Source organism: Ovis canadensis, chromosome 5, assembly GCF_042477335.2.
Source record: "Ovis canadensis isolate MfBH-ARS-UI-01 breed Bighorn chromosome 5, ARS-UI_OviCan_v2, whole genome shotgun sequence".
NCBI lineage: Eukaryota > Metazoa > Chordata > Mammalia > Artiodactyla > Bovidae > Ovis > Ovis canadensis.
Window position 1 is genome coordinate 62,279,585 of NC_091249.1, and position 27,013 is coordinate 62,306,597.

At 41.5% G+C, this 27,013-nt stretch overlaps 3 protein-coding genes across 23 annotated transcripts in view; 1 reads left to right on the top strand and 2 right to left on the bottom strand.

Moving 5' to 3' along the window:
- LOC138440380 (bromodomain-containing protein 8) lies at positions 1-21,072 on the bottom strand. 20 transcript variants are annotated; one of them, XM_069589801.1, is made up of 22 exons: positions 20,662-21,052; positions 19,391-19,487; positions 15,305-15,374; positions 13,653-13,702; positions 13,284-13,406; positions 13,088-13,168; positions 12,579-12,643; positions 11,808-11,944; positions 11,052-11,270; positions 10,514-10,658; positions 9,445-9,654; positions 8,784-9,064; positions 8,009-8,461; positions 7,600-7,696; positions 7,348-7,394; positions 6,358-6,572; positions 6,087-6,179; positions 5,831-5,899; positions 4,712-4,889; positions 2,497-2,601; positions 1,976-2,020; positions 1-375 (listed from the first exon to the last, which is right to left on the bottom strand). In XM_069589801.1, exons 1-22 carry the CDS (start codon positions 20,678-20,680, stop codon positions 316-318), a joined length of 2,859 nt encoding a protein of 952 aa, XP_069445902.1. In that variant the 5' UTR covers positions 20,681-21,052; the 3' UTR covers positions 1-315. The 20 variants fall into 20 exon arrangements, with proteins under 20 accessions (XP_069445902.1, XP_069445905.1, XP_069445913.1 ...); XM_069589804.1 differs by lacking the exon at positions 9,445-9,654 and having other exon boundaries at positions 20,662-21,072; XM_069589812.1 differs by lacking the exon at positions 8,009-8,461 and having other exon boundaries at positions 20,662-21,072.
- The window catches only part of CDC23 (cell division cycle 23), a 29,522-nt gene continuing 23,260 nt past the window's right edge, over positions 20,752-27,013 (bottom strand). The window contains exons 17-18 of the transcript XR_011446601.1: positions 25,586-25,743; positions 20,752-21,869 (exon numbers count right to left, since the gene is read on the bottom strand). The gene's annotated coding sequence lies outside the window, so the exon portion shown is untranslated. The remainder of the gene's footprint in view (positions 21,870-25,585; positions 25,744-27,013) is intronic.
- The window catches only part of KIF20A (kinesin family member 20A), an 8,757-nt gene continuing 2,501 nt past the window's right edge, over positions 20,758-27,013 (top strand). The window contains exons 1-14 of one of the 2 annotated variants that reach the window (XM_069589822.1): positions 21,121-21,252; positions 21,702-21,884; positions 23,219-23,308; positions 23,410-23,529; positions 24,376-24,514; positions 24,615-24,802; positions 24,888-25,017; positions 25,197-25,391; positions 25,497-25,608; positions 25,713-25,781; positions 26,000-26,143; positions 26,286-26,451; positions 26,557-26,721; positions 26,851-26,990. In XM_069589822.1, the coding sequence (XP_069445923.1) occupies positions 21,723-21,884; positions 23,219-23,308; positions 23,410-23,529; positions 24,376-24,514; positions 24,615-24,802; positions 24,888-25,017; positions 25,197-25,391; positions 25,497-25,608; positions 25,713-25,781; positions 26,000-26,143; positions 26,286-26,451; positions 26,557-26,721; positions 26,851-26,990 (1,820 nt within the window). In that variant the 5' untranslated portion in view covers positions 21,121-21,252; positions 21,702-21,722. Of the gene's footprint in view, positions 21,885-23,218; positions 23,309-23,409; positions 23,530-24,375; positions 24,515-24,614; positions 24,803-24,887; positions 25,018-25,196; positions 25,392-25,496; positions 25,609-25,712; positions 25,782-25,999; positions 26,144-26,285; positions 26,452-26,556; positions 26,722-26,850; positions 26,991-27,013 lie in introns of both variants that reach the window. The other variant, XM_069589823.1, reaches the window with a different exon arrangement.

The window sequence follows — 27,013 nt, forward strand, 5'->3', positions numbered from 1 at the left end:
TTTTCTTATCTTTCAGAGTTTATTGTGTACATACACATTTCACAGGTTTTTGTTTTTAAAGTCTGTACACTTCACAAGACAGTACAAACTAGCTACAATCTGCTAGCAACACATCAGGATATTAACACAGACCATGATTTTTGCCCTAAAACAGGCAATTGTGCTACTCCAACTCTCTGAGAGAGATTTTCCCAGTATGTCATGTGGCCCAGGCACCTCCTCTTCTGTAACTTCAACTTCTGAAACTGGGCCACAAGCCCAAGCGTTATCTTTACTTCTGTTTCAGGTTCAGCTCAATGCAGATACTCTGAGGCTTCACTTTTTCATCTTCATATCTGCTTCAATGGCACAGCGGCGCCCCCTGGTTCCCCCATCCTAGATGACAGGCAGATAAAGAAAGGGAGTGTGAATGAGTTACCTATGATGTAAGAGAGGTGCAACAAGAATGCTGGGGATTTGGTTTTAGGAGGAAAGAGGGAGGAGAATCAACAGAAAAATCCAGGGAATGAGGGGCATTTATCTGTCCTTCCACAGAGCGGGCTAAAAAGCACTTTTGAGTAGTGTGTGAGAAGAAATAAAGGACAGAGTACCTTGCTCCTGCCCTGGGGTCCCACAGAATGACTGAGTCATCCCACCCAGGCCCCAAATGATGTGCAAAGGAACAAGAGTAAAAGATGGGTGTGAGAGCCAGAAAGGGCAGTGGATAGTGAGATTCTTGGCTAACATACCTGTCCAGCTGTTGATCCCTATAAGAAAGGCCTTTCCTGCAGACTGACCCTGGCACTAGTTCCCTAGCACCTCCTGAGTTGTTTTCCATGAGATCAGGACAATCAGAAAGCTTCTTTCCATCTGCTGCTCTCTCCCTGCAGCCCAGCTCCTTCCTCTTGTGCAATACTTTGCTGTCTTCAATAGATAAAAGATTCTATTAACCAGCCTTGCAACAGCCAGTCAATTGGTTCGGGACACAGTCACTGTTGCAGGCCAGTAAGAAAGAATGGAGACTACAGTGTTCTGTCTGTTGTACAGGCTGAGGCCTGTAGGTAAGATGAGCTAGTGAACACTTCAGCTGCGCCAGGCCATTTTTACATTTCTAATATGCAAGGACTTCTTAGAGCTCATGAACACAAGCTGCCTCTGAGACAACATTAAGTATAAAAATAACACCCTTGCATTTGTAGAACATTTTAATTTTTTTTTTCAAGCCAGTTTCACACCTATTATTTCATTTTATCCTCACAACATCCCTGTGAGGTAGGCTGGACAGGTACCTCATAATATTATCTCCATCACACAGATGAGGAAAACAAAGCTCCATGAAAAAATTCAGTGAGTTTTAAAATCATATGGTTTTCTAGGCTGATATCCCTTCATTATATCGTGAATCAGTGCCTCGTAATGAACACAGTCAAAGGTTTGTTCAAATCAGAGAGGAAAAGAAAGAAGCCTTTAGGTTAGCTTTATTAAGCTTATCTCTAATTCCACCAGCCACTACTAAAGGTAGGGGTCATTGTTATTGAGATCTTTATCTTAAATTTTACTGGATGTTTATGTATCAGGCATCACTCTTGCAACTTATTATTAGAGGAAAAGAAAAAAAAAAAAACCCATGCGCAGAGTATCTTTTTAAATGCCAGTTAGCAGCTGCTGCTCTGAGCAATCTTCTATTTATTAAAAAAAAAAGGACTATCAAAAGGTGAAGTCAAGAAATGAGGAGCACGTGCATCCTAGATCCTTACCAAGAATACCTCATTTCAGCTTAGTGAAGTCTTGAAACAGTCCCTACCCAGCCCACACACACACACACATGCAGAAAGACAGGAATGCAGAAGAGGCAGTTTCTTATTTGATGACTTGAATAAACAAAAGTTTGAGACATTGCCACAGTCTGCACGTTGGATTTCCCTCTGCCACCCACCCCCAGCAAGAGCTGAGAATCTTTGTGGCAACACCACCCCTTGCAGCATTCAATACTTACAAAGAGAGAGAGAAGGAAGGCAGGAGAGCCCATGGGGACACTGTCCTGTTAGAGGACAAACAAACACTGATCAGGTTCCACAGAAACTCTCAGCTGCAAGCAACCCAAACCTCAGGACAGAGACACAAGCACCACACACACAAAGACAAAATTTTAAAACTCAAGAATAAGAGGAAAGAGATCCAAAAGCAATCTGGCCATTATGCCTCTGGAATAGGAACTGATGGTCCCCAAATGCTACAAGCTAAGTCATTTCTCCCAACTTGTGAGCACTCTTCCAGAGGAGATAATAACTCATTCACTCAGCCCACAATTTCTCCTATGTGACTGTGTCTTTCAGTCACAGCAGGTTTCTTCAATGTTTGATGGGAGCAAACAACTACCATTTTAAGATCTTGATGTCTGTATACCACTGGAATGTAGAAGCCTGGCAGTACCAAGTAGTAACATAAGGTTCCCTGGATGCTTCAGACTTCTATCACTGGAACACCAGCACACATGCTCTTCCTTGGTCTCCTCACCTTCTCTGAAGCATCCTGTTTGCGGGTAGAATCTCTGCCTCGAAGACTTTTAGCACTGATCCCAGACTCAGAGGTTTGCATAATCAACTGTGTGGCCAGGAATTGCTGTAGGGAGAAGAAACAGAGTTGGCCCTAGAGACCCGATCCATCAGGGAAGAACGAAGACACCTTAGGCTTTGTAAATAGGACTATGGTACCATTCTGCAAACACCATTCAAATACATCTACTAATTAGAAGTTTAGCACATTAGGTTTTAATTCTTCTTGGGTATGATAAACAATCAGAAAATGCCAAATGGCTCTAAGTTTTTGTTGTTGCTACAATACAGCATCAAAATCTCTATGCTCTAACTGTATAAAACACGGAACCATACTTAGTTATCTTACAATAACCTATAATAGAAAAGAATTTGAAAAAGAACATATATATTAGGTTGGTGCAAATGTAATTGTGGTTTCAGACCATGAATTTTAAATCATTATAACCAGGCTCAAATACATCTTTATTGATCAAAATAGGAACCATTACAATCAACATATTTTTGCCAATGAGAAATAAAGTTTATTTCTGTAGCATAAAAACTCATGCTTTGGGATTCAACAAACTCTCGGAGAGCATTTTCTGCCTCCTACTGGTTGTAGAAGCATTTTCCCTACAAAAAGTTGTTGAGATGCTTGAAGAAGTGGTAATAAGTTGGCGAGAGGTCAGAAGAATATGGCAAATGAGGCAAAACTTCATAGCCCAATTCATTCAACTTTTGAAGTGGTGGTTGTGTGATCTGCGGTTGGGTGTTGTCATGGATAAGAACTGGGCCCTTTCTATTGACCAATGCCAGTTGCAGGAGTTACAATTTATGGTGCATCTCATCGATCTGCTGAGCGTACTTCTCAGATGTAATGGTTTCACAGGGATTCAGAAAGCTGTGGTGGATCAGACAGGTAGCAGACCACCAAGCAGTGACCATGACCTGTTTTTGTTGCGAGTTCAGCTTTGAGAGGTGCTTTGGAGCTTCTTCTTAGTCCAGCCACTGAGCTGGTTGTCGCCTGCTGCTGTATAAAATCCACTTTTCATCACATGCCACAATCCAATCAAGAAATGGTCTGCTGTTGTTGTGTGGAGTAAGAGAAGACAACACTTCAAAATGATTTTTTTGATTTGTGGTCAGCTCAGGAGGCACCCACTTATCAAGCTTTTTCACCTTTCCAATTTGCTTCAAATTCTTTACAACCATAGAACGGTTGACACTGAGTTCTTTGGCAACTTCTCGAGTAGTTGTAAGAGAATCAGCTTCGATGATGGCTCTCAATTGGTCATTGTCAACTTTCATTGGCCAGCCACTAAGCTCCTCATCTTCAAGGCTCTCATCTCCTTTGCAAAACTTCTTGAACCACCACTGCACTGTTTATTAGCAATTCTTGGGGCAAATGCGTTGTTGAGGTTGTAAATTGTCTCTGCTGCCTTACGACCTATTTTGAACTCAAATAAGAAAATCGCTTGAATTTGCTTTTTGTCTAACATCATTTCCATAGTCTAAAATAAATATAAAACACACGGCAAGTAATGTCATTAGCAAAAAAAACAAAAAGCAAGAAACGTGCATTGAAATGATGTATAACATAACCACATTTATTTAACAAATTTAAGAATGTATTCCAATATCAAATGGCAAAGTTCAATAATGCAAAACTGCAATTACTTTTGCACCAAACTAATTTTATATATATATATATAACACTGAATCAATCTGCTGTCCACTTGAGACTAACACAACACTATAAATTAACTATATACTTCAATTTTTAAAAATCCTTAAAAACAAATCTATATGCTCTAAGAAAGAAAATGAGAATAAAACTAGATGAACTGAAGCAACTTAAGTAATCACTAGGCACTAATCACTATCTTTCTGTAGAGACACACAACATCCTTTTAAGCTCAATACCCAAAGGGTACCTGGTAATGCAACTACAGAATAAACGTAGGTTCCCTGCAATGAAAAGGGCTGTCTACCATGTACATACTTTATGTCACTTAAAAATATACATTCACCATTTTATAAAAATTTTATTGATATATGCCCAAGAAAGGTAGACTATTTCCTCACAACTTATTTAGCAAACCAACATGAGAAAACCAACATAAATACAGCAAGAAGAAAATTGTAACTGTGTCCTTCTCTTGAATAATTTAAAATACTCAGGATACTCAAAGTACCTGGATCTGCTCCAAAACATCTCGTTGCATTTCTACTGCCATATGATAAACATCGTGGTCTGAGCTATTATACATCACAGCATTCTGGAACATCAGCATAATGTCACGCTGAAATTCAGCTGTGCTGCGGATCAGTCCATTTTCAATGTTTTTCTTAATAGTTGACAAATCCATAGGCCTAAAAAACAGAGCAGGGGAAAATGGGAGCAGAGAGGGAAAGAGGACTCAATAGGATCTTTGAATATGTTATTATCACATACACTTCCTAATATATACTTTCAGTCCCAGCTGCCAGGACTCAAATATAAAGCCCTGGTGATCGCAGCCATGAAATTAAAAGACGCTTACTCCTCGGAAGAAAAGTTATGACCAACCTAGATAGCATATTCAAAAGCAGAGACATTACTTTGCTGACTAAGGTCCGTCTAGTCAAGGCTATGGTTTTTCCTGTGGTCATGTATGGATGTGAGAGTTGGACTGTGAAGAAGCCTGAGCACCAAAGAATTGATGCTTTTGAACTGTGGTGTTGGAGAAGACTCTTGAGAGTCCCTTGGACTGCAAGGAGATCCAACCAGTCCATTCTGAAGGAGATCAACCCTGGGATTTCTCTGGAAGGAATGATGCTAAAGGTGAAACTCCAGTACCTTGGCCACCTCATGCAAAGAGTTGACTCATTGGAAAAGACTTTGATGCTGGGAGGGATTGGGGGCAGGAGATGAAGGGGACGACAGAGGATGAGATGGCTGGATGGCATCACTCACTCGATGGACACGAGTCTGAGTGAACTCCGGGATTTGGTGATGGACAGGGAGGCCTGGAGTGCTGCGATTCATGGGGTCGCAAAGAGTCGGACACGACTGAGCGACTGAACTGAACTGAAAACAAGTACTTAAAACCCAAACAAGTACTTAACATAAAAACAAAAAGTCAGTCAAATAAGTATTGAGAAAGGTAATAAAGGGGGTTAATTCTTTTTAGACTCAATGATCCAGTCAATGAAATAATTAGTTTAGTATTCTGTCATCCTTACATCAAATAAGACTTTTCTGTCTATAGAAAAGTCCACTAAGACTGGAAAAGTTCAGGCCAAGACAGCAGGCTGAATGAGTCATGGCTTACCTCTGTACAATGCTGTGGTAGCCAGGTGCTATGTCATCTGTAACAGGCTGGAGGAAGACATTGGCATACCTGTCCAAAAAGAATTTGGTGCCAATTACTGACTTTTCCTCCAAGAAGCTCAAGTAATGGAACTTGATCTAAAGGGCTGAAGGTTTTAAGAGCCAATGCTATCAATCATATATAAGCCTATTTAGACTTTTCTAGTTACCAAAAGAGCAGGAGGAAATGTTCCTATTAACTGGTAAAGCCCACTCACCTATGATTAGCTGCAGCTCTCCATACAAGCATGATGGCTTTCTTCCAGATTTTCTGTGCCTGAATAGCTTCCTGATCCTCACTACAGACAGAGCTGAAATAAAATAGGAGAGTCCCACTTGGTATAAGTCCAGAAAAAAAGTTCTAACTATTTATCAAATGTTTGTTCAGGCCAAGAAAGTGAAGATGAAAAAGTAAGACTAAAGAAAAGATCCTCTCCTACTTCTCACCTTCACTGCCTTGACCCCAAAGAAAGAATTGCTAATACTCACAACTGTGAAGAAGCAGGGCTGCTGGGAATGGAGTCTGCCAGTGTGTGGGACTGCAGTGTAGCATTGTGAATGCTAAAGCCATCGTCACTCTCACTCACAGGGGGTTCGTTATCCATTTCTGACAAATAGCCTTCTCCTTGATCTTCTTCCTTAGGCTCCTCTAGGCTTGCCGCTTCACTGACTCCATCTTCCTCCTCATCCTCACCTGGGGCATCCTTAGACATAGTGTGTTCCAGTCAACAAATTGAAAGGAGAGCAAAACTATCCAGCAAAGCATCATTAAACGTGATCTGTCTTTTGGGTCAGATCAGTTCTAGAAAATGGCCTCACACTATTTCCTGACTGAGCCCTCTATCACTTATACTAGCATCTACTTACAGATACTGACTGATCAAGTAATTTAGAACCTGGACAAATAAGACCCAGGATCTTTTTAAAAGGAAGAAAAAAAAAGCTACTTACTTAAGACTAAGCTAAGAGGCGTTCCTTCTTTCCCCTTGCTCTTGAGAGGAACTCTGACCCTGGGTACAAATTATCAAAAATAGTTTTTATTTTGTGTCTCATCTGATGGAGCAAGCTCACATCACATTACTTTAAGTCTGTTTGTTACTACTGCTTTAGTAATTCTAAAGAGAAAACTTTGGATGACTTTCTCTGTATAATATAACTAATAATCTGATTTCCTGTATGCTTTCCCTGGCTCTGGTATCCCTACTCACTCCAAATCTTCTGAATGTATCAAAGCTTCTCTGTGCATTATACACAAAGAAGGGTCTGTGTGATAGTTATAAACTCTTCCAGATAGGAAGCACATGTTGCCACAGTATTCCCACTATGCCTAACTGTCCACTGCAGCTTTTCCCCATGCAACTCCTTAACCAGTCTCATCTCAGAGAATAAAGATGTGAGTTTACTCAAATTCATTAAAAAGGTAGTGCTATAGGGAAATCTAGTCACACAGCAAGAGGAATAAAGAAAAGTCTGAAATACCTTTATCTGGCTTCCAAAAATAGTCCCTGATTCTTCTTTCAATGAGTCTGCAGAGGAGAGAAAGACTACCTGAAGATTTTTCCACCTTAGCCCTCCCGTTCCTATGGACAATAATCCCCTGCAGCTCTCCTTTCCATGCTGACCTACTCTATCTCCTCTACTTGCCCACAACCCACAATCCCTCAGAAGCCAAAGCAAATGATTTAAAGTTAGTTATAGAGTATATATGTCCTGGCTTTATTATTTATTTACCTGACATTTCAAACTTGTGCTGAGTCTCTGCCTCTAAAGGATCTTCAATGGTATTTGAGACAACATGTGATGGAGACAACATGCTTTCAGGGGATGCCTGAAGACCAAAAAAGATAAGTACCTTAAGTCCTGGTAAATTGCTATAGCTTCTACTTTATTCTTCAATGATAATGAAACTATACAAGAAATTCTAAGTCTTACCCATGAAATATGATTCTAATGGTCACCTTAATACGAACAGGATTAAGTAAATATATATAGCACTGATCATACCTATGGGCTTTGGACACCAACATGTCAGAACTCAGGAATACAACAGGAAAACCAAAGGCCCAAACTGTCCCTTCTTACATAAGGTATAACCCTCTACCCTCTCCCAACCCCCTGCCAAGCCCCTGATCTTAAATACCTCTGTCTTCACTGCTGTAAGTGGAGTCTCATCACCTTTCCTACTGGAAACATCTGCTTCAGTAATTTCTCCAGTTGCTATACTTCGGGGTTCCTCGTCTAAGTCCTGACTCCTGAGTTCTGGTGGCTCCATATTTGTGGCTGGAACAACTCCAGATACCATTTCAGCCCCTGAAATGCCTTGCTCTGGTTCTGCAGGTTCCATTTTGATCTCAACACTGGGCTCCCTGATGTCCACCAGTTCATGGATTCCTTTGCTTTCTGTGTCTTCAAAGTCTAGCCTCTCTTGCTTGACTGCCAACTCTGGTGCAGGGAGAGGTACTGGCTTATCCCGTTCCTGCTGGATAGAGTGCTCCCAGGGGCCAGGCAGTGACTGGGGATCATCATTCTCTTCACAGAATGACAGTGCTGCTTCCACTGCGGCCACATCCAGCACTTCAGGATGGTCATCTACCTGTCCCATAATACACACTGCTGAAGTCATAAAAAGAAGCCCAAGTCCCTCAATTCATTAGCACCCAATGAGATGGCCTGAATCTGAGCTTCTCTCTCCATCTCCTCCAGGTAGAAGCAACCAATGTACAGGTACCTGTCTGGTGCAAACCAGTAGGTTGGGCAGATGACTAGTATGTCAGCATCAAAGGGCTTTGGTACTACAGAGGTGGAGATGGGAGGAAGGAGAGCTGTTTATGTAATCCTTACTGCAAGGAGAAGCTGAGGAGAGAAGTCTATGCAGGACCCATGAGACATTCCTCGGGGCTTTGGTAAATAGTTACCTTGTCCTCAATGATGGCAATGATGTCCCCAACAGTCTCAAAATCCAGCTCTTCACCTGTGTAAGACACCGCAATATCCATCTTCTCAGCCAGATCTAAATCTTCCTTCCCATCAATGCTGGGAGCCTTTGATCCTCCAGGGGCTTCTGCTACCCCTGACCGGAAACACTCTTCTTTGATAGAATTGATAATCATGGAGATTTCACTGCTATCCATGGAAACAGTCACAGTATGTGGATCCCCTACAGCCTCCATGGGAACACAGGTGTCAGGCTGACTCACTGAATAATAGGAAAAGAAAACCATCTCAGAAGCTTGTTATCAACTGCCCAACTGGAGATCACGGCAAAGCTCAGATGTCAAGTACCCATAAACCTAAGCTCAGTAGGTTATCTTACATCTGCCTTTATTTTCTTCTCCTCAGTTTTAACTAGAAAGGTGAGAACACATTCTCAAGCCCACTTATATGTGTACACTTAGTCCTTTTCACCAATGAATAAATGCCCACCCACTTCTTCTCATATCCTTGTTTTTGTAAGGATAAAGATAGTACATGTCTATAGAGAACAGAAGCTAATGCTCTTGGTCACCTTTCTCTAAATGAAGCTCAAAATGAAACTTTGGATCTAGTTGCTGCTCAGGGCGTGGGTCAAGGACGCACCTGGAGCTACACTCTCAGGAGTGGAGACAGCCGGAGCAGAGGATGGTGCTGGCAACGCAGGCATCATGACAATGGTAGCCTGGGATACAGATTCTACAGAGGGTGCCACAAGTTTAACTGGAGGTTCACTGGCAACAGTAGTGAAGGAAGCAAGAGGTGTGGTGAACTGTGTAGGACCAGCTTCTAAAAGCCGGGAAAGAGTGGGAGTACCTAACAGACAAAGAGGCACACAAACGAGGTAAAAAGAAAGCACATGAACAAGAAGCAAATAACAGCCACTTTAAGACTCAAACAAGGAAATTTTTAGTCTCAAAGGATGAAAGCAACTCTTCTGTTAAATAAGCTCATTATCTATATCCTTACTTTTCCAAATCTCACTTAAGATCTTCTGCCAAGTTAGGAATGACTCAAAGCACTAGAATACACAACTCATATGAAAGATGAGAGGCAATTTAAAAACAAACAAACAAACAAACAAAAACAGTATGAGTTAATCTGTCACTTCTGCTAAAGTTAAGCATGCTATAAACCACTCAAATGTAACATCACTCAAACACCAAAATCTAACGTTTGGCATTTTATAAAACTCTTTTTTGCTTTACATTTTCTACCTCATTTAATTCTTACTACATCCTTGAGAAGTATGTATATTGCAACTAATAAAACAGAAAATTGAGACTCGAGAGTTAAAGTTACCTATCCAAGGCCACAAACCCAGGGCATGGCAGGCCTGAAACTTGTTAAGTCTAGCGTTTTAGCTCCAAATCTTGTCTCCCTATACTAGTCTCAGGTATCCCTAGCACCCTTCTGTGATTTTGCACCTTGACCATTAACTTCACTATTCTTAATACAATCTATACCATGTTCATCTAAGATATTCAGTAATTTGAAGATGAAATGGATTTATAATTTTGAGCTCCATGTGGCTTAAGAGGTAATGCAGCTCCAAGGCTGGGCTTTAAATCTAGGATTCACAGTTGCTTAATAACAAAGGCTAGAAACCAAGGGCAATCAATGCCATATTCAACATTTCTAAAACAAAGTAGATAACGGAAAAGTAGTGACTTACCTGAGGCAGCAGGGGAGGCTGCAACAGTGCTGGGTGTTTGCTGCATCTCCCCACCATGTATCATGGGAAGGACCCCGCCTACCTCCAAGAGGACACCTGTACTGTTCAGGTGGCCAGAAGCCACAGCCATTTCACTCTCATTGACCTACCAGGGAAGAACAAAGGCGAAGGCTACACTCAAGCTTTCCTTTATTACCACTTCCCAAAAAAAGCTCCAGCAGTTGGCCAAACTTCATGAAACTAAAAGTTAATATCCAAAGAAAATAATTGTAGACCCGGGGAAACTCTAATTTTCAAATGTTATGAACAAGAGTCCTCTGGAGAAGAGAACCAAAATAATTATGGTTTCAGATACCTCAGGACCCAAGGATACTATCAACTACTTGTTTTGTTTTTAAATTAACATTTAACTAGGAGATCTCTTCCTCTTTTGAACTTTTTTTCCATGTATATTTTAGGTTATATTTTAGGTCCCAGGCACTCCCTTCCAAATTACTAAATCACCACAGCTCTCAAACACCCACAGAAGTCTCCATACCAGTCTGGGGCTAGTAGGCAGGAGGCTGCCCTTCTTCAAGAGCTCTGACAGCAGAGGGGAAGGGGGTGGAGTTGCTTTCTGTCCAAGCATCTTTTTCTGGGGTGAATCATCTGTTACTGGGGTCATGGGGGCTTCTAAGGGTGCAGAGCCTGGAGGAAGGGTGTCAGGAATTCCAGGAAACGAGGTGACTGGGGTACTCGGCAAAGTCCCAGGGGTTACCTAAGAGACAACAGAGAACCTTTATCTGACTTCTCAAACTCAGGAAGGTTCCCTACTAATCTGGATGGGTTAGTGTATCTAACTATTACTGTATTAGTCCTGAGCGGAACTGCCCAGAAATCCTCAACCCCTCTTGCTCTTAATCACACCTTTCTCCCTCCCCAATTTTTCTCTTCCACCCACTCAAACCCAAAATGACCCAATCTTTCCACCCAACTTGCCTTTTATAAACTCCTTACCCACTACCAATATTGTATTTACAAAGAAGTCATCCTATATTTCAGCAAGAATTTCATAAGACCAGTACACTTACAAGTAATTCCTTAACTTAGTCTTTTACCTATTTCTAAGAACGGTTCAAAAGGCTCAATGTTTTTAGGTCCATTCTTATCCTAAAGCACAGAACATGATGAGTCTTCAGCATTCAGACCAAGAGAGGAAACAGTCTTTAAGCCAAAAGTGGTTTCCTCATTACTCAGCTCTCAGCTGGCTTATTGCCCCTTGCTGATCAATTCCTGTGGATGGAAATACACTCACCCCAGAGGCGGCCTCTTCCATAGTGGTTGCAGTCAAGTCCGCAAGTGGATAATCACCTCCAGGGGAGGCAGAATCTATAGGAGAGCGGACCATCACAGTAGGTAACCTCCGAGGGGGTGTTTTTACTGCTTGACGGGCTAGAACATAAAAAAGGATTTCTGTCTTCAAGATTAAAAAAATAAAACTAGACTCTGCTATTATACAACAAAAGACAAATAGAGATATTGTATTACTAAAGCAGTGTTAAGAATCTAGATTAGAAAGCTTTCTTTGCAAGTTTTTAGCCTAATTTTTCCTATGAGCAAATTCATATACCCTAAAAGTTCCTAGAGTAGGAAAGTAGTTTAAACATCCTTCAGTATCCTCTACAACAACTTGAGATTCTGCTTTAAACAAGGAAAGACCTTATTGGTTCAGAGCATGTAATCCTAGAGTTATAAATGCTTAAGTTCCCCCCCTTATCCAGTGACTGAGCTATTCTCAGTCTTTTTACAGAATCTGACTTCTAAAACCTTGTTTATGTTCAGTAGGTTATCATCAGGCTTTTGTACTTAAAAGAACACAAGGTCAAGTGAGTTCTGAATAGAGCTCACTTTCTAAGAGCTTCTTCCTGGACACAAAGGGACACTTTTATTCTGATGAAAGAGAAGATGACAAAGGAAAGTGTGCAAGTAAATTGGAATTAGTGGATTCTGTGTTAACAAATATTTTCCGCCTGCCATCAACATGCAGTACTGCACAGTCAACTGCTAGTCATTAGGTTCACCTTACCCTGATATGCTGCATCTGTAGCCTTCCTCTTCACTTCAGCCTCCTCTTCCTCCAGTTTCTTTTTCCTAAAGAGAAAATTAAGGGTTAGATCCTAGCCGACTCTAGCTCCTCCACAGTTCATAGTGCCCTCACAAGGAAATTTTTTTTTGCCAGGCTAGCTCTTTTTAGAGGAAAAGCCTAAAGGAAAAAAAAAACACACACACACACAAACTTTATCAGCAAAATAGGGAAGTTTGAGTATACTACCTAACTACCAGTTCTTTACCTCAGCAAACTAGAGCCACTTTTAAGTTAGAACTAAGTTATGTTCTCACGTGAAATGTTCTATCACATTACCTTCTAAGACTCACCACCCCCTCCCAGCTTCCAGGCCACTCTGCAGCTGTCCCTTTCCAAAAATCTCTCAAGTCTAAAGGGGTAGCAGATGTAGGAAATAAACCAGATTACATAAGGAGTAAAGAGGGCAAAAAGAGAAGAAGGAGTATAGATGGAAAAATAATATAACCCACATCGCAATGTCATTGCAAAGTTCATCCAATCTGCTGTCCATGTGCCCAGCTTGAATTAGTTCTGCATCTCTTTTCAGTCGTCTGTAGGATGAGAGGTGGGTAGACTAGGTTTTTCAATCTATTTAAAAATTTCTGACTAGAGTAAAGTAGCCCCATTTGTCTCTCCCAACCATTTTGCATTCTCTCTGGTATGTACCTATATTTTTCCTGGGTTTCTTTTATCACTTTCTTTAGTTCCTCAACTCGCTCAGCAGTCAGTTTCCGAACAATGACATCTTCAACAGTTTCTACCACTTCTCCCTTTTCACCCCGTTTCCGTCTATGGAAAATTTTAAAAAACACATACAGACTTGAATAAGAAGAACGTTATTTCTACTCCCACTTGCTTTCTTTGAGGCATCTTCACCACATAACCAAAGATTTATTACTATTTATTACTATTATATTTTTACAATTTTTTCATACCATAATATAAATAATTTCTTTGTTTTAAAAAAAAGCAGACTTCTACAGTAAATATTCTCCACTAAAGAGATTTGGTTCTAATGCCTGGCTCTGTACTCACTTTGGGGTCTCCGTGGTCTCTAGAAGCTCTGAGTACTGGGAAGCACAGTGCTGTGGAAAAAGTGAAAACATGATGACCAAGCCTAAAAACGGACGACTTTTTAAAATTTCAACATAATACACTAAGGTTTAGACAGGAGAGCTATATTTAAGGTATGAGTAGCTTAGGACAAATTACTTTGCAATCAAATCAGTTCAAAACAATCAACACCATAATACAGAATACAAATATGTATTTGTATAATATGTAATACAAATTCTGGCATGGAATTTGTGTATTGGGGAGAGACAAGCTAAGAGCCAATATTTAATATCTACTGAGTAGTTACCATATACATGGCACTGAACTAAATGTTTTCTAGGTATTATTTCAACAAAATCTTTTAAACAAGCTTGAATCAACTTTTATCTCTATTCTACAAATCAGAAAACTAAGGATCATGGTTCAAAGTTTTAAGTAAAATCATATTAAACTCAGATCTGTCTAATGTACAAGACTGGGTTTTTCACTCCTATGCTACACTGAAAAGAATAGTTTGTAATAGTGTGAGCATACATGGATGGATTGGCAAATACTGAGAAAAAGGAAAAGTACTCTCAACTACTCTTCATGGTACAAAAGCCTTGTGATTTAAAAGGGCAGGACCTGGTCACAGCGGTCAGAAAGACCATCACTAAAAAGTTTACAAATAATAAATGTTAGAGAGGGGATGGAGAAATGAGAACCCTTTAACACTATTGTTGGAAATGTAAATATAGAAAACAGTATAGAGGTTCCACAAAATATAAAAAATAGAATTATCATATGATCCAGTAATCCCACTCTGGGGCATATATCTGGACAAAACAATAATTTGAAAATATATATGCACCTCTATGTTCATAGCGGCACTATTTACAACAGTCAAGACATGAAAACCACCTAAATGTCCATCGACAGATGCATGGATAAAGAAAGTGAAGTGTGTATGTATGCACATAATGGAATTATTAATCATAAAAAAGAATGAAATAATGCCATTGGCAGCAACAAGGATAGAATCAGAGATCATACTAAGCAAAGTAAGTCAGAAAGAGAAAGACAAATACCATATGATATCATTTATATGTAGAATCTAAACTACAATACAAATGAACATATGTATGAAACAGAAACAGATTTCCAGATACAGAGAACAGACTTGTGGTTATCAGGGGGAGGGTGTGGAGAGGAGAAATTAACACATTGCAAATCAACTATACTTCAATAAAATTTAAAAAAGAAACAAATATAAGAATAAATAAATAAGCAAGATGTTGTTGTCATTTAGTTACCAGGTTGTGTCAAACTCTTTTGTCAAACTCTGATGAACTGTAGCCCATCCAGGCTCCTCTGTCCATGGGATTTCCCAGGCAAGAATACTGGAGAGGGTTGCCATTTCCTTCTCCAGGGGATCTTCCCAACCAGGGGCCCAACCCGTATCTCCTACATTGGCAGGCAGATTCTTTACCACAGAGCAACCAGGGAAGCCCAAATGAGCAAGATACTTAAAGACAAAAAAAAAAAAAAAAAAACACAGGGGTGGAAGGGCAGGGGGGGTGGGCAGGACCTGAAAGGGAACCCACTTTACATCCCAAAAAATGCTCTAAAAGAACATGTACTTGGGAACTTACTTTTTGAGAGAACCAGTCTGGAGGGCGGCCAGGTTCTGCAAAGGGCTTGATTGCTCTGCTAACTGATACCCTACAAAATGAGAAAAGCATCACACACTAAATAAAAAAAAAAAGAGAGAGAGAGAGAGAAGGTATACATCCACAGTTCAAGGTTTAGAGTACAAAATCTGGAGAAAAAACTGCTACTGGGAAACATTCTGCAATACATGACTATGGCAAAGGACACAGCTACTGAAAAGTCATTTTGGAGGGAAAGTATCATTGATAAACGGTTTCCCTACATGATGTATTTCCTGAGTGAAGTGAAGGTATGAGGACCTACACTAAGGTATCATTTCTGTTCATTTAGGAAATTTTTTCTTTGGTTCTTTTAGAAAATATCTGTCTTTTGAGAAGCAATATTCCAGACTCCCAAAAGTTATCTTTTGATCTACTAATACAGTTCTTAAGAATGTAATATATGAAAATAATTTCAACAAAAGAAGCACCAGGAAGAAGGCACGGACATCCTCCCTGCGATAACCACAAGTGTGCTGATCAGACTGATGAACAGTTAGGTTTTTCCTAAATGCCTGTAACAGCACATTTAACTTATGGTACTTCCCCTCAAGAAAATATTACACCCATAAAAGTAACTATGAAATATATGTGGTGATACAGAACATATTTATAACAGTATTTTCTGGAAAAAAAAGACAATTTTCTGCTATGATGCACTTATACGACTTTTTAAATTCTGTGTTGGGATAATGCTTTCACAGAGTTTGTTTATTAAAAAATTCACTTTAACATTGTTATGTAGACAACTATCAGCAAAAAATATAGTCTGATTTATAACAAAGTTTCTTTAAATCAAGAAAAGCCTCCAAATCAAGATTTAAATATTTTTTTAAATGTACACAGAAGTACTAGGGAAAAAAAAGGGAAAGTATTTTATAACCTTGGACTAGGGAAGAACTTTCTAATTAAGTCACAAAATCCAGGAGCTCTAAGAGAAAACTTTTAATAAATAAACTATATTTTAGACCCTTAACGTAAAAACACTACATCAAATAAAGCCAAACAGCACACTAGTTTTTAAAAAATGTACCCCAAGATGTAGATAAATGGCTAATCTCCCTAATATATAAGGAGCTACCTTCACCCTCCCCACCCTACCAGTAAAATTAAAGAGAAAGACTAATAGTCAGAAAAATGGGAATAGACAATTTACAGAAAAGCAAATACAGGTGTCTTTTTAACAGAAGATATTTAATTTCACTCATCATAGGACAGATGCAAGTGAAAGATACAAGAACTATTTCAAAGTTTGATCTTATACTGTCAATGATCAAAAATACATAACAACACATTCTATGAGCCAAGGCACAGAAAAATAGGTATGACATATCACCAGTGGGAGTATAAACTGAAACAAATCTGAGTAGGGCAATTGAAATGCTTAACAAATTTTTTTAACTTATATGTTCTTTGAATCAATAATTCCACCTTCAGTCTGTCTAAGATACAAATCCACAAATAACTATACAACACTATATTTCTATTAGCACATGTCCATCAACAAAGTTCTAGTTAAATAACTTATGGTATATCCATAAAACAGTATCATGCAGCTGTTTTAAAAAGACCTAGATATTCATATGAAGATATACAATGATCTATAAGGTATAATACTAAGTTGAAGGAAAAAAAAAAGGCAGCAGTGCCAAAGTAAAAGGTGCATAGTATATAACCAGTTATGTTTGAGAAAGATCTTTATTTGCTTTACACAGCAGTAAAAATTATACTATACATTGCTTGGGTGCATGAGTGCTCAGTCGTGTCCAACTCCATGGACTGTAGCTCATTAGGCTCCTCCATCCATGTAATTTTCCAGGCAAGAATACTGGAGAGGGTTGCCATTTCCTACTCCAGAGCCACTTGTGTTTAAAGAGAGAAAAGGTGGTCCAATGGTTAAGAATATGTCTGCCAATTCAGGGGACACAGGTTCAATTCCCACTCTGCAAAGATTCTACATGTCATGGGGCAACGAAGGCCCTGCCTTCAGAGCCCAGACTACAACAAAAGAAGTCACCACAACGCACACTCCAAGGAAGAGTAGCCGCCACTCGCAGCAACTAGAGAAAGCCCGTGCACAGCAACTAAGACCCAGCACAGCCAAAAATAAATAAAGGATTTTTTTTTTAAAGGAGAGAAAAAAAGAAAATATTTATTTGTTCAAGTATAAAATTTAATGGCAGAGAAACACACAAGGAACTGCTAATCCTGGGAGATAAGATATAGATGTATACCATTTTGAATTTTGAACTTTATATCTTAAGAACCTCCTCAAAACATAAACACAATTTAAAATTTCAAACTTTTACTTAAATGTTCTTAAACTAAAGAAAACTGTAATAAAATATACATATTGGATTCTATTCCAATCCAGTTTACTTGATATTAATATTTTGTATAAAAATGAATTCAGTTTATAGTTGAGTTATATTTAAGCTCAATCTGAGATTCGGCAAATAACCATGCTTTGTTTTGTCAGTGTTTACCAGCTCAAGAATAGCTGCTACCTAGAGTATTCTGGTTTTCTCTTTGAAAAGTTATTTGAAAAATACATAGAATTGTAGAAGTGTTACATGTGATCAGTAATGGTGCTTTCATAAACTCATTTGAATGGTTAAAGTAGTAGAGATAAACCCTACAAATGCAAATTTGTTTATTAAGTAATTTTAACACTTAAGACAACTAAAAGGTAACTTTAGATACGGAGAGAAAAAAAAGTCGGGGGCGGGGAGACCAAATGTTAAAAATGAGACTATGTCCTGGTAGAAAAAAAGATTGGAAAACACACACAGTCCTACTTTCTGGTACTTAAAAGAAACACAAATTAAAACCACAATACAATACCATTTCACACTCAGCAGTATAGCTATAATCAAAAAGACTAAATGTTTGCCAAGCATGCAGAAAAACTGGGTCCCTCATTTATTGCTGGTGGGAATGTAAAACGGTGAGGCCACTTTTTAGTTTGAAAGCAGTTCCTCAAAAAGATAAATATGAGTTATAATATGATCCATTGAGAGTCCCTTGGACTGAAAGGAAATCAAACCAGTCCACCCTAAAGGAAATCAGTCCTGAATATTCACTGGAAGGACTGATGTTGAAACTGAAACTCCAATATTTTGGCCACCTGATTTGAAGAGCTGACTCATTTGAAAAGACCTGATGCTGGGAAAGATTGAAGGCGGGAGAAGGGGACAACAGAGGATGAGATGGTTGGATGGTATCACCAACTCAATGGACATGAGTCTGAGTAAACTCCAGGAATTGGTAATGGACAGGGAAGCCTGGCGTGCTGCAGTCCATGGGGTAGCAGAGTTGGACACGACTGAGTGACTGAACTCAACTATGATCCAGCAATTCCACTCTTTCAAGAGAAATGAAAACATGCCTGCACAAAAGCTTGTACACAAATGTTCACAGCGGCATTAATATTCAGCAAAGTAAAAACCACTCAAATGTTCATCAACAAATGAACAAAATGTGGTAAACCCATACAAGGAACTACAATTTCATCAAAACAAAGAATAAAGTACTGATGCATACTCCAGCATGAACCCTGAAAGCATTATGCTAAGCCCCAGAGTACCACAAAGTATATGATTCCATCTATATGAAATGATCAGAATAAGCTATAGAGAGACAGAAAGTAGATGAGTGTTTGGTGAGGGAGGCGGAAATATTAGAGAGGCAAAGAGATTTGTAGAGTGATTCCTTAAGGGGTAAGAGGTTTCTTTCAAGTGTATTTAAAATGTAAAATTAGACTCTAGCATTGGTCCTATGTAAATTATGTGAATTTAATAAATTAAATATTAATAAGTTTTAATAATTTTAATAAATTAAGTTAAATCCTGTGAATATACTGGGAATTCTGTGAATATAATTTTGTGATATGTAATTGCATCTCAAGAAGGCTGTTAACTACTGCTTAAACGTTAACTACTGGAATCCACCGGTACTTACATGAAGGGAAAAAAAAACCAAAAAACCGGTTTCTAATACCCAAGGAAGCAGATATCCTAAATACCTTACCAATTTTGATCTCCACTCCTCATGACAGAAGACGCTAAACACAGCTTCTCTCGGATGGACCATGGCTCTGTAGGGCCAGTACTCAGCAGCTTATGTTCTGAAAGATTTAGAGACAACCACTGAGGCACTAAGTCCCAAAGGGAGGATTAAAAGTCTAATACAAAAATGTCCTAACCTGTAAGGACAAAGTGAGCCACTATCACCAAATCTTGATTTTCACCTCTCTAGTAAACACCACCACTAGGATGGTGCCTATTCATTGCTTGAGAACTGCACTTGATTATCTGGCAAAACATTTTTCTGTAAATGCCATGGTTACTCTACCATATTTAAAAAAAAAAAAAGTCAAGTTAATTTAGGGCAGTTCTTCCAAAAAACCCAGTTTTAAGAATGCTTTATTCCAGGAACTTCCCTGGTGGTCCAGTGGTTAAGTCTGTGCCTTTTCCCTAGAGGGGACGTGGGTCCCATGATCCTGCCAACCACCAACCTCCCCGCTCTGCCCTGGCCAAAAAAAAAAGAATGCTTTATTCCAAAGTGGACCCCAGGCCTTATTTCCCAGGATTCCGAGCGGCCAACCCCCGCTACTGCCCCGCCTCCTTCTTAGCATAAACTTGTTTACTTCTCTCAGTTACACCCATTCCCCTCAAGCTGTTAGGCCTACAAGACCTTCTCAGTCCCTGAAACAGAGGGAAATGGCTGAGATACAGGAAATGTATTTTTTCCCTAATGGCAGAAAAAGCTCACGATTAACATGCCCCATCTCTCTGTGAGTACAGGCCTCACAAATGTTCGTCAGAAAATGACTCTTTGGGACCCCGGCCACTCCATATGGCTCACAGCATCTCTGTCCGCACGCCGGAGCCTCTAAGGCACCTTTTTTCCCTCTCACCCCGCAGAGCTGACAAACATACAAGAATTTTCTTAGGCTGCTTTTCTCAAAGCTCCGTGGCCTTGCACACCACAACTAGAGAGGAGCACTCCTCGCGGCAACTAGAGAACAGTCCACGGAAAGCGACGAAGACCCAGCGCAGCCAATAAATAAAAATTCTAAAAGCAAAAAAACTCCGCGGCCTTACTTAAGTGTAAGACTTCACGCTTCTGGGCCCTCAACCCCCAACCGCTGGCCTTAACAGCGCCGCTCGAGCCCAAGTCCCTGATGGCTCTGGGCTCTCAGGTGAATCACTGCTTCTACTCCCTAAGAGTGTGACAGATCTGTTGCCTGGCCTTGGTTCTACAAACACCTTCCACGCAAGAGCAAGGCAGATACTTACTGCCCGTTCCCGTCGCCATCTTGGCCCCGACGTCTCCAACCCCCGAAGGAAGATTTCTGGCCGAATTGAAGCCCAAGGAATTCTGGGAGATAGCGTTCCAGCGTTTATTCGCGGTGCGTCCTGGGAAATGTAGTCCCCTCTCCCCACCCTAGGATGAACCAGCGCCCCAAATCAGGTATTCTTGTGAGTTCCTGAGAAGGAATGTGCGAAAGAACAGAGAATGGTGGCTGAAGCCTTAGGATTTCCTTCAGGCTTCTTAGAAAAGAAATGCCTAGGGTTCAAGAAAAACTGATAAACAGAAGTTCCAGTTGACCAGCTCCAAAATCCAACAGTTGGTAACCCGTCCCACATTTGAGCAGAGAGGTCAAGCCTAAGAAAACCGTTTCCGGATTTCGCCCGCCCCCTTGCACTGATTGGTAGGTGCAAGGTTCGCTATCTGATTGGTCGAACGAACTCAGCGCGCAATTTAAAACATTGTATCAGAAACAAAGGTGCGCTTCGTGGGTGGGGTTGTCCTCTCAAGCTGCCGAAAGCCCAGTTTCGGCTGTGGGGTGTGAGTGAGCCGGTCCCGTAGAAGTGTGGCGTCTTTAGGTAAGTGTGCGGCTGAACTTGAGTCAAGTTGGGGCGCCTTTGCTCTGGCGGATTAGGCATTCAGAAAGCGGAACTGCCGCCATTTCTGTTTTTCTTAATAATTCTGTCCTCACCGTGGGCCTAGAAGCGAGGTATAGAGAATGAGCCTAGGGCTTCTGACACGGCTGAGGGAGGCTCCCTACTTGGAACTTGGCCTTATGTTTTCGGAGTTAGATATCTGTTCATTCCTGTTCGCGGTCCGAAATGCTGCCTCAGATTGGATTAAATGATTAACTCTTTCTCTTTCCTGTTTGCTGGTAGTCGAAAGGAGAAGGGAGTAGGAATTCAGGCAGCGAGACTAGGTTGTCCTGGGGCGAGGGAATTGTTTCTTACCTAGAAAAGAGGGCGAATTCTTCAGCCCCTTTTATCCCTTAAGGTTCTCCTCCCTACCCACTCTTGTCTCTTTTTAGACCTAAACTGCCCCTGCTGCCATGTCGCAAGGGATCCTTTCTCCACCAGCTGGCTTGCTGTCCGATGAGGAGGTCGTAGTCTCCCCCATGTTTGAGTCCACAGCTGCAGATTTGGGATCTGTTATACGCAAGGACCTGCTGTCAGACTGCTCTGTCATCTCCACCTCCCTGGAAGACAAGCAGGTAAAGGAGTTGAAGAGTGGCTTGGGGACTGAAAGTGATATAATCAGCCTACTAGCTGTCCATACAGAGAAGCATGAGGTAAAAAAACCCAGCAATTCTAGAGTTTGACAGGTCAACTCAAAATTAAGAGCATGATAAGTAAAAAATGTACAGTTGTGTGTCCATAAGAAAGCTATTAATTGCGTTGCATTAATGAAACTGAACGCTTACTCTCAATTTATCCTATGAGGAAAGGCAGTCCTTGTCTCTCCTTCACCATGAGGCCCAGACATTTTAGTTACTTTGCACAAGGTCATATCACCATTAAGTAGGTGAAATGTACATTCAGGTTTTAATATCAACCGTACCCTCCATTTAAGGAAACTAACTTTCTGCTGAGCTGTTTCTCAGGTGCAGCATTATGGATGTTTGGAGCCAGATAATTCTTTGTTATAGGGGGCTATCCTGTGCAATTTAAGATGTTAAGCAGCATTCCTGGCCTCTACCAACTAGAATTCAGTAGCTCCTTCCCATTTGTGAAAACCAGGAAACCTGTCCTAACATTATTAAATGTCTCTTGAAAGGGAAATGGCCATAGTTGAGAACAGCTCCACTCAGAAGTCTTCTCTTCTGTAGAAGTTTCATGAGAGCAGAAGCATTGGTAATATTCTTCACCGTGGGCTACCAGAGCCTCTTAGAATTTCTAGGCCAGAGTAGATGTCTATAAATATTTGTTAAATGAACATGGTGGGTGTGATTATTTAAGATCTCATAGTTACTAAATGATGAAACTGGGACTCAAATTCAGGTATGTCTGCCTCCAAAGTGCTTAACTGGGCCTTCCTAGGTGGCACTAATGGTAAAGAACCCACCTGCCAATGCAAGAGACGTAAGAGACATGGGTTCAATCCCTGGGCCGGGAAGATCCCCTGGAGGAGAGCATGGCAACCCACTCCAGTATTCTTGGACAGAGCACATGAAAATTCCATGGACAGAGGAACCTGGCGGGCTATGGTTCATAGTGTCACAGAGTCAGACACAAGTGGCTTAGCACACACGCAAAGTGCTTCACTACTGTGAATATTACACACTGATTTTCATACCAGTCAGCCACTTCTGATGCAGATAATCTGTGGTACGCCAAGTTTGCAGGATACTGAAGAGACAAGGAATGGTGATTACTGAAAACCTCCATGTGGGTTGGAATGATTATGGAACCAGAGTAATGGCACAGAGTCATCTGAAGTTAATTGGGATAGTGTTAGCATGATTCCCAGAGACTATGTTGTGTTTGCCCATCTGCTCAGAAGTAACTGAGATTAATCTGTGATTCTGACTGGGAATTCTACTAACAGGTTCCATCTGAAGATGGTATAGAGAAGGTGAAAGTATACCTGAGGGTCAGGCCCTTGTTACCTTCGGAGTTAGAACGACAGGAGGATCAGGTACGTTTCTGAGGAGGGAGGATTTAAAAGAAGGAATGATACGTACAGCAGAGGTTCCCAGAATTGTTTCCTTCTGTGACAACTGTTTTCCCCCATCTCAGGGTTGTGTCTGTATTGAGAATATGGAGACCCTTGCCCTTCAGGCACCCAAGGACTCTTTTGCCCAGAAGAGCAACGAACGAGGAATTGGACAGGCCACCCACAGATTCACCTTTTCCCAGGTATGGAGTTACTGATATGTGAACAAGGGACCAACATGTAGGGGCAACTTTATTCCCTCTTCAGAAGGAAAGCATTTTACTTGACTGAGTTTATTATATATGCATGTCTACAGTTTTGGGGACCCTTATGTGTTGTGAGTTTGTCATGTACTATTAATTCCCAACAACTCTGTTGTTACTATCATCACTGTTCCTATTTTCCTGGTAAGGATATTGTGACTCATTGAATATGTTCCTGAGGCCATGTAGCTAGTCATTGGTAGAGTTAGGACTTGAATCTAGATTCATCTATCTACCAAGCCCATGCTTGTGACCATTATGTTGCTCCATATTGTGTGCAGCATTGGACTTAGTGGATAGCATTCTGTAAGTATTTGTTGATTTGGATGAAAGATGGACTGGCAGAGAGTATTTAGGCAGCAACTGGTAGCACTGCAGGAAGAAGCTGCTTGAGTAGTCTCCAGAGCCAACCACCCAGGAAGGGATGTATTTTCTGGCTTGACACAGGGAAAAGTGGGAGATGAAGGATGCTGCTGCTGCTGCTAACTCACTTCAGTCATGTCCAACTCTGTGTGACCCCATAGATGGCAGCCCACCAGGCTCCCCTGTCCCTGGGATTCTCCAGGCAAGAATACTGGAGTGGGTTGCCATTTCCTTCTCCAGTGCAAGAAAGTGAAACGTGAAAGTGAAGTTGGTCAGTTGTGTCCAACTCCTAGCGACCCCATAGACTGCAGCCTACCAGGCTCCTCCATCCATGGGATTTTTCCAGGCAAGAATACTGGAGTGGGTTGCCATTGCCTTCTCCAGATGAAGGATGGGCCTCTGAGAAATTGAGTCTGTCCCTAGATCTTTGGACCAGAAGTGGGACAAGCATCTTTCTTCAACCTGACTGTGAAGGAGATGGTAAAGGATGTACTTAAAGGACAGAACTGGCTCATCTATACATATGGAGTCACCAACTCAGGGAAAACCTACACAATTCAAGGTGAGTATTAGACCTCACAGAACTGCTGACTGTCCTTGGCTTTTGATGCTCTGAGTTGAACAGTGCTTGCTGCAACTGTCCATCTTTCGCATGCCTCCAGGTACCATCAAGGATGGTGGGATCCTGCCCAGGTCCCTGGCTCTGATCTTCAGTAGCCTCCAAGGCCAGCTTCATCCAACACCTAATCTGAAGCCCTTGTTCTCCACTGAGGTAATGTGGCTAGACAGCAAGCAGATCCGGCAGGAGGAATTAAAGAAACTGGCCCTACTAAATGGAGGCCTCCAAGAGGTAAAGTGTTGGTGTTCACAGAGGCAGGGATAGGGGACAAACCTCCAGAAAGTTTTGTGCTTATCTTATCCCTGGACCCCTCCAGGAGGAGCTGTCCACCTCCTTGAAGAAAAGTGTCTACATTGACAGCCGGATGGGTACCAGCACCAGCTTTGACAGTGGCATTGCAGGGCTCTCCTCCAGTAGCCAGTTTCCCAGCAGTAGCCAGCTGGATGGTATGTACCATGACTGGGCTCTGTGCCAATTAACAGTAGGAATCCATTTTCTGCTCCCCAAAACTCAAGGGTAAAGATCAGAGGTTGTAACCTGTGTTCCACTTTCTGCGGCCCCTGCAGGCTAAAGGAGAGGTGGATTACCCTTGAGTTGATGCTCTGGACATTGGCTTTTTCCCCAGAAATGAGTCACCGATGGGCACAACCAGACACTGCCCCTGTAAGTGTCCCTGCAGATCTTCGCTTCTCCATCTGGATCTCCTTCTTTGAGATCTACAATGAACTGCTTTATGACCTGTTAGAACCGCCTAGCCAGCAGCGCAAGAGGCAGACTCTGCGGCTGTGTGAGGATCAGAATGGCAATCCCTATGTAAAAGGTATGGGAAAGCACAGTGGCTGGCATGAACCCTGGAGGGGACCTTGGGAGAGACTTGGAAAAGAGTTAGTTGCTCCCATCTTATGTATGCTCATCTTTACATCAGATCTCAATTGGATTCATGTTCAGGATGCTGAGGAGGCCTGGAAGCTCCTGAAAGTGGGTCGTAAAAACCAGAGCTTTGCCAGCACCCACCTGAACCACAACTCCAGCCGCAGGTTAGTAGGTTAATGAGTCAGCCTTTCACTGTGTTTCAGGAAACATTAGTCCTCCAACTGGTCATAGAAGATATGCAGTGACTTTTATTTTTTTTAACTTCTAGTCATAGCATCTTCTCAATCCGGATCCTGCACCTTCAGGGGGAAGGAGATATAATCCCCAAGATTAGCGAGTAAGTTTTTCCATTTAGAAATTTGGGCTTTGGGGCCTTAAATGGTGGTTGGGGGAGGGGACAAGACAGTCCTCAGAGGAATTACTTCCATTAGATTCATGTTCTGTTTCCTTGGGTACAGAGTTTCTTCATAGGTCCTCCCCTCCCTAGAACTATATGAAGGGGCTAAAAAGCATATAACGTGGGGTCCTAATGTCAGATCCTGTCCATCACTCAAGGTTATCACTCTGCGATCTCGCTGGCTCAGAGCGCTGCAAAGATCAAAAGAGTGGCGAGCGGCTGAAGGAAGCAGGAAACATTAACACTTCTCTGCATACCCTGGGCCGCTGTATCGCTGCTCTGCGCCAAAACCAGCAGAACCGGTAAGCTTTTCACTACAAGCCAGATGGCCTGGCACTCTGCAGTTTGCTAAGAAACTTCCTGATCATCACAGGGGCTAGTGCTAGTATCTCCTCAGGGGCTAGAGCTCTGCTCACAGCACTATTCTCTTTAATTCCCTGCCAGGTCAAAGCAGAACCTGGTTCCCTTCCGTGACAGCAAGCTGACTCGAGTGTTTCAAGGCTTCTTCACAGGCCGAGGCCGCTCCTGCATGATTGTCAATGTGAATCCCTGTGCATCTACCTATGATGAGACCCTTCATGTGGCCAAGTTCTCAGCCATTGCTAGCCAGGTGCGAAGCTATAGGTGGGATGATTGTGCTCACTTTGGGCTGGTACCTGAGAAAGCTACTAGGAACTAGTAATGGATTCAGTTAAGATTTTTTTCCCCTCACTAGCTTGTGCATGCTCCACCTGTGCAACTGGGATTTCCATCGATCCATTCATTCCTCAAGGAACACAGTCTGCACGCTTCTCCCAGCTTAGAGACTGGAGCTAAGACTGACCCAGGCCTTGGTGATGACATTGAAAATGAAGTTGACATGTCCACATATGGGAAGGAGGTAAGAATGCAGGAAAACTTTGGTGCAGCAGCTTGATGACTATACATTTTCCATGCTATGTTCCAAGTGGACCTGTACCTTTTTAGGGCATGGACTTCTGATGACCTCTGACCTGTGTGTCCCTCCTAGGAGCTCCTACAGGTGGTAGAAGCCATGAAAGCACTGCTTTTGAAAGAACGGCAGGAAAAGTTGCGGCTGGAGATGCAGCTCCGTGATGAAATTTGCAATGAGATGGTGGAGCAGATGCAACAACGAGAACAGTGGTGCAGGTACCAGCCAAGTAACCCCTCTT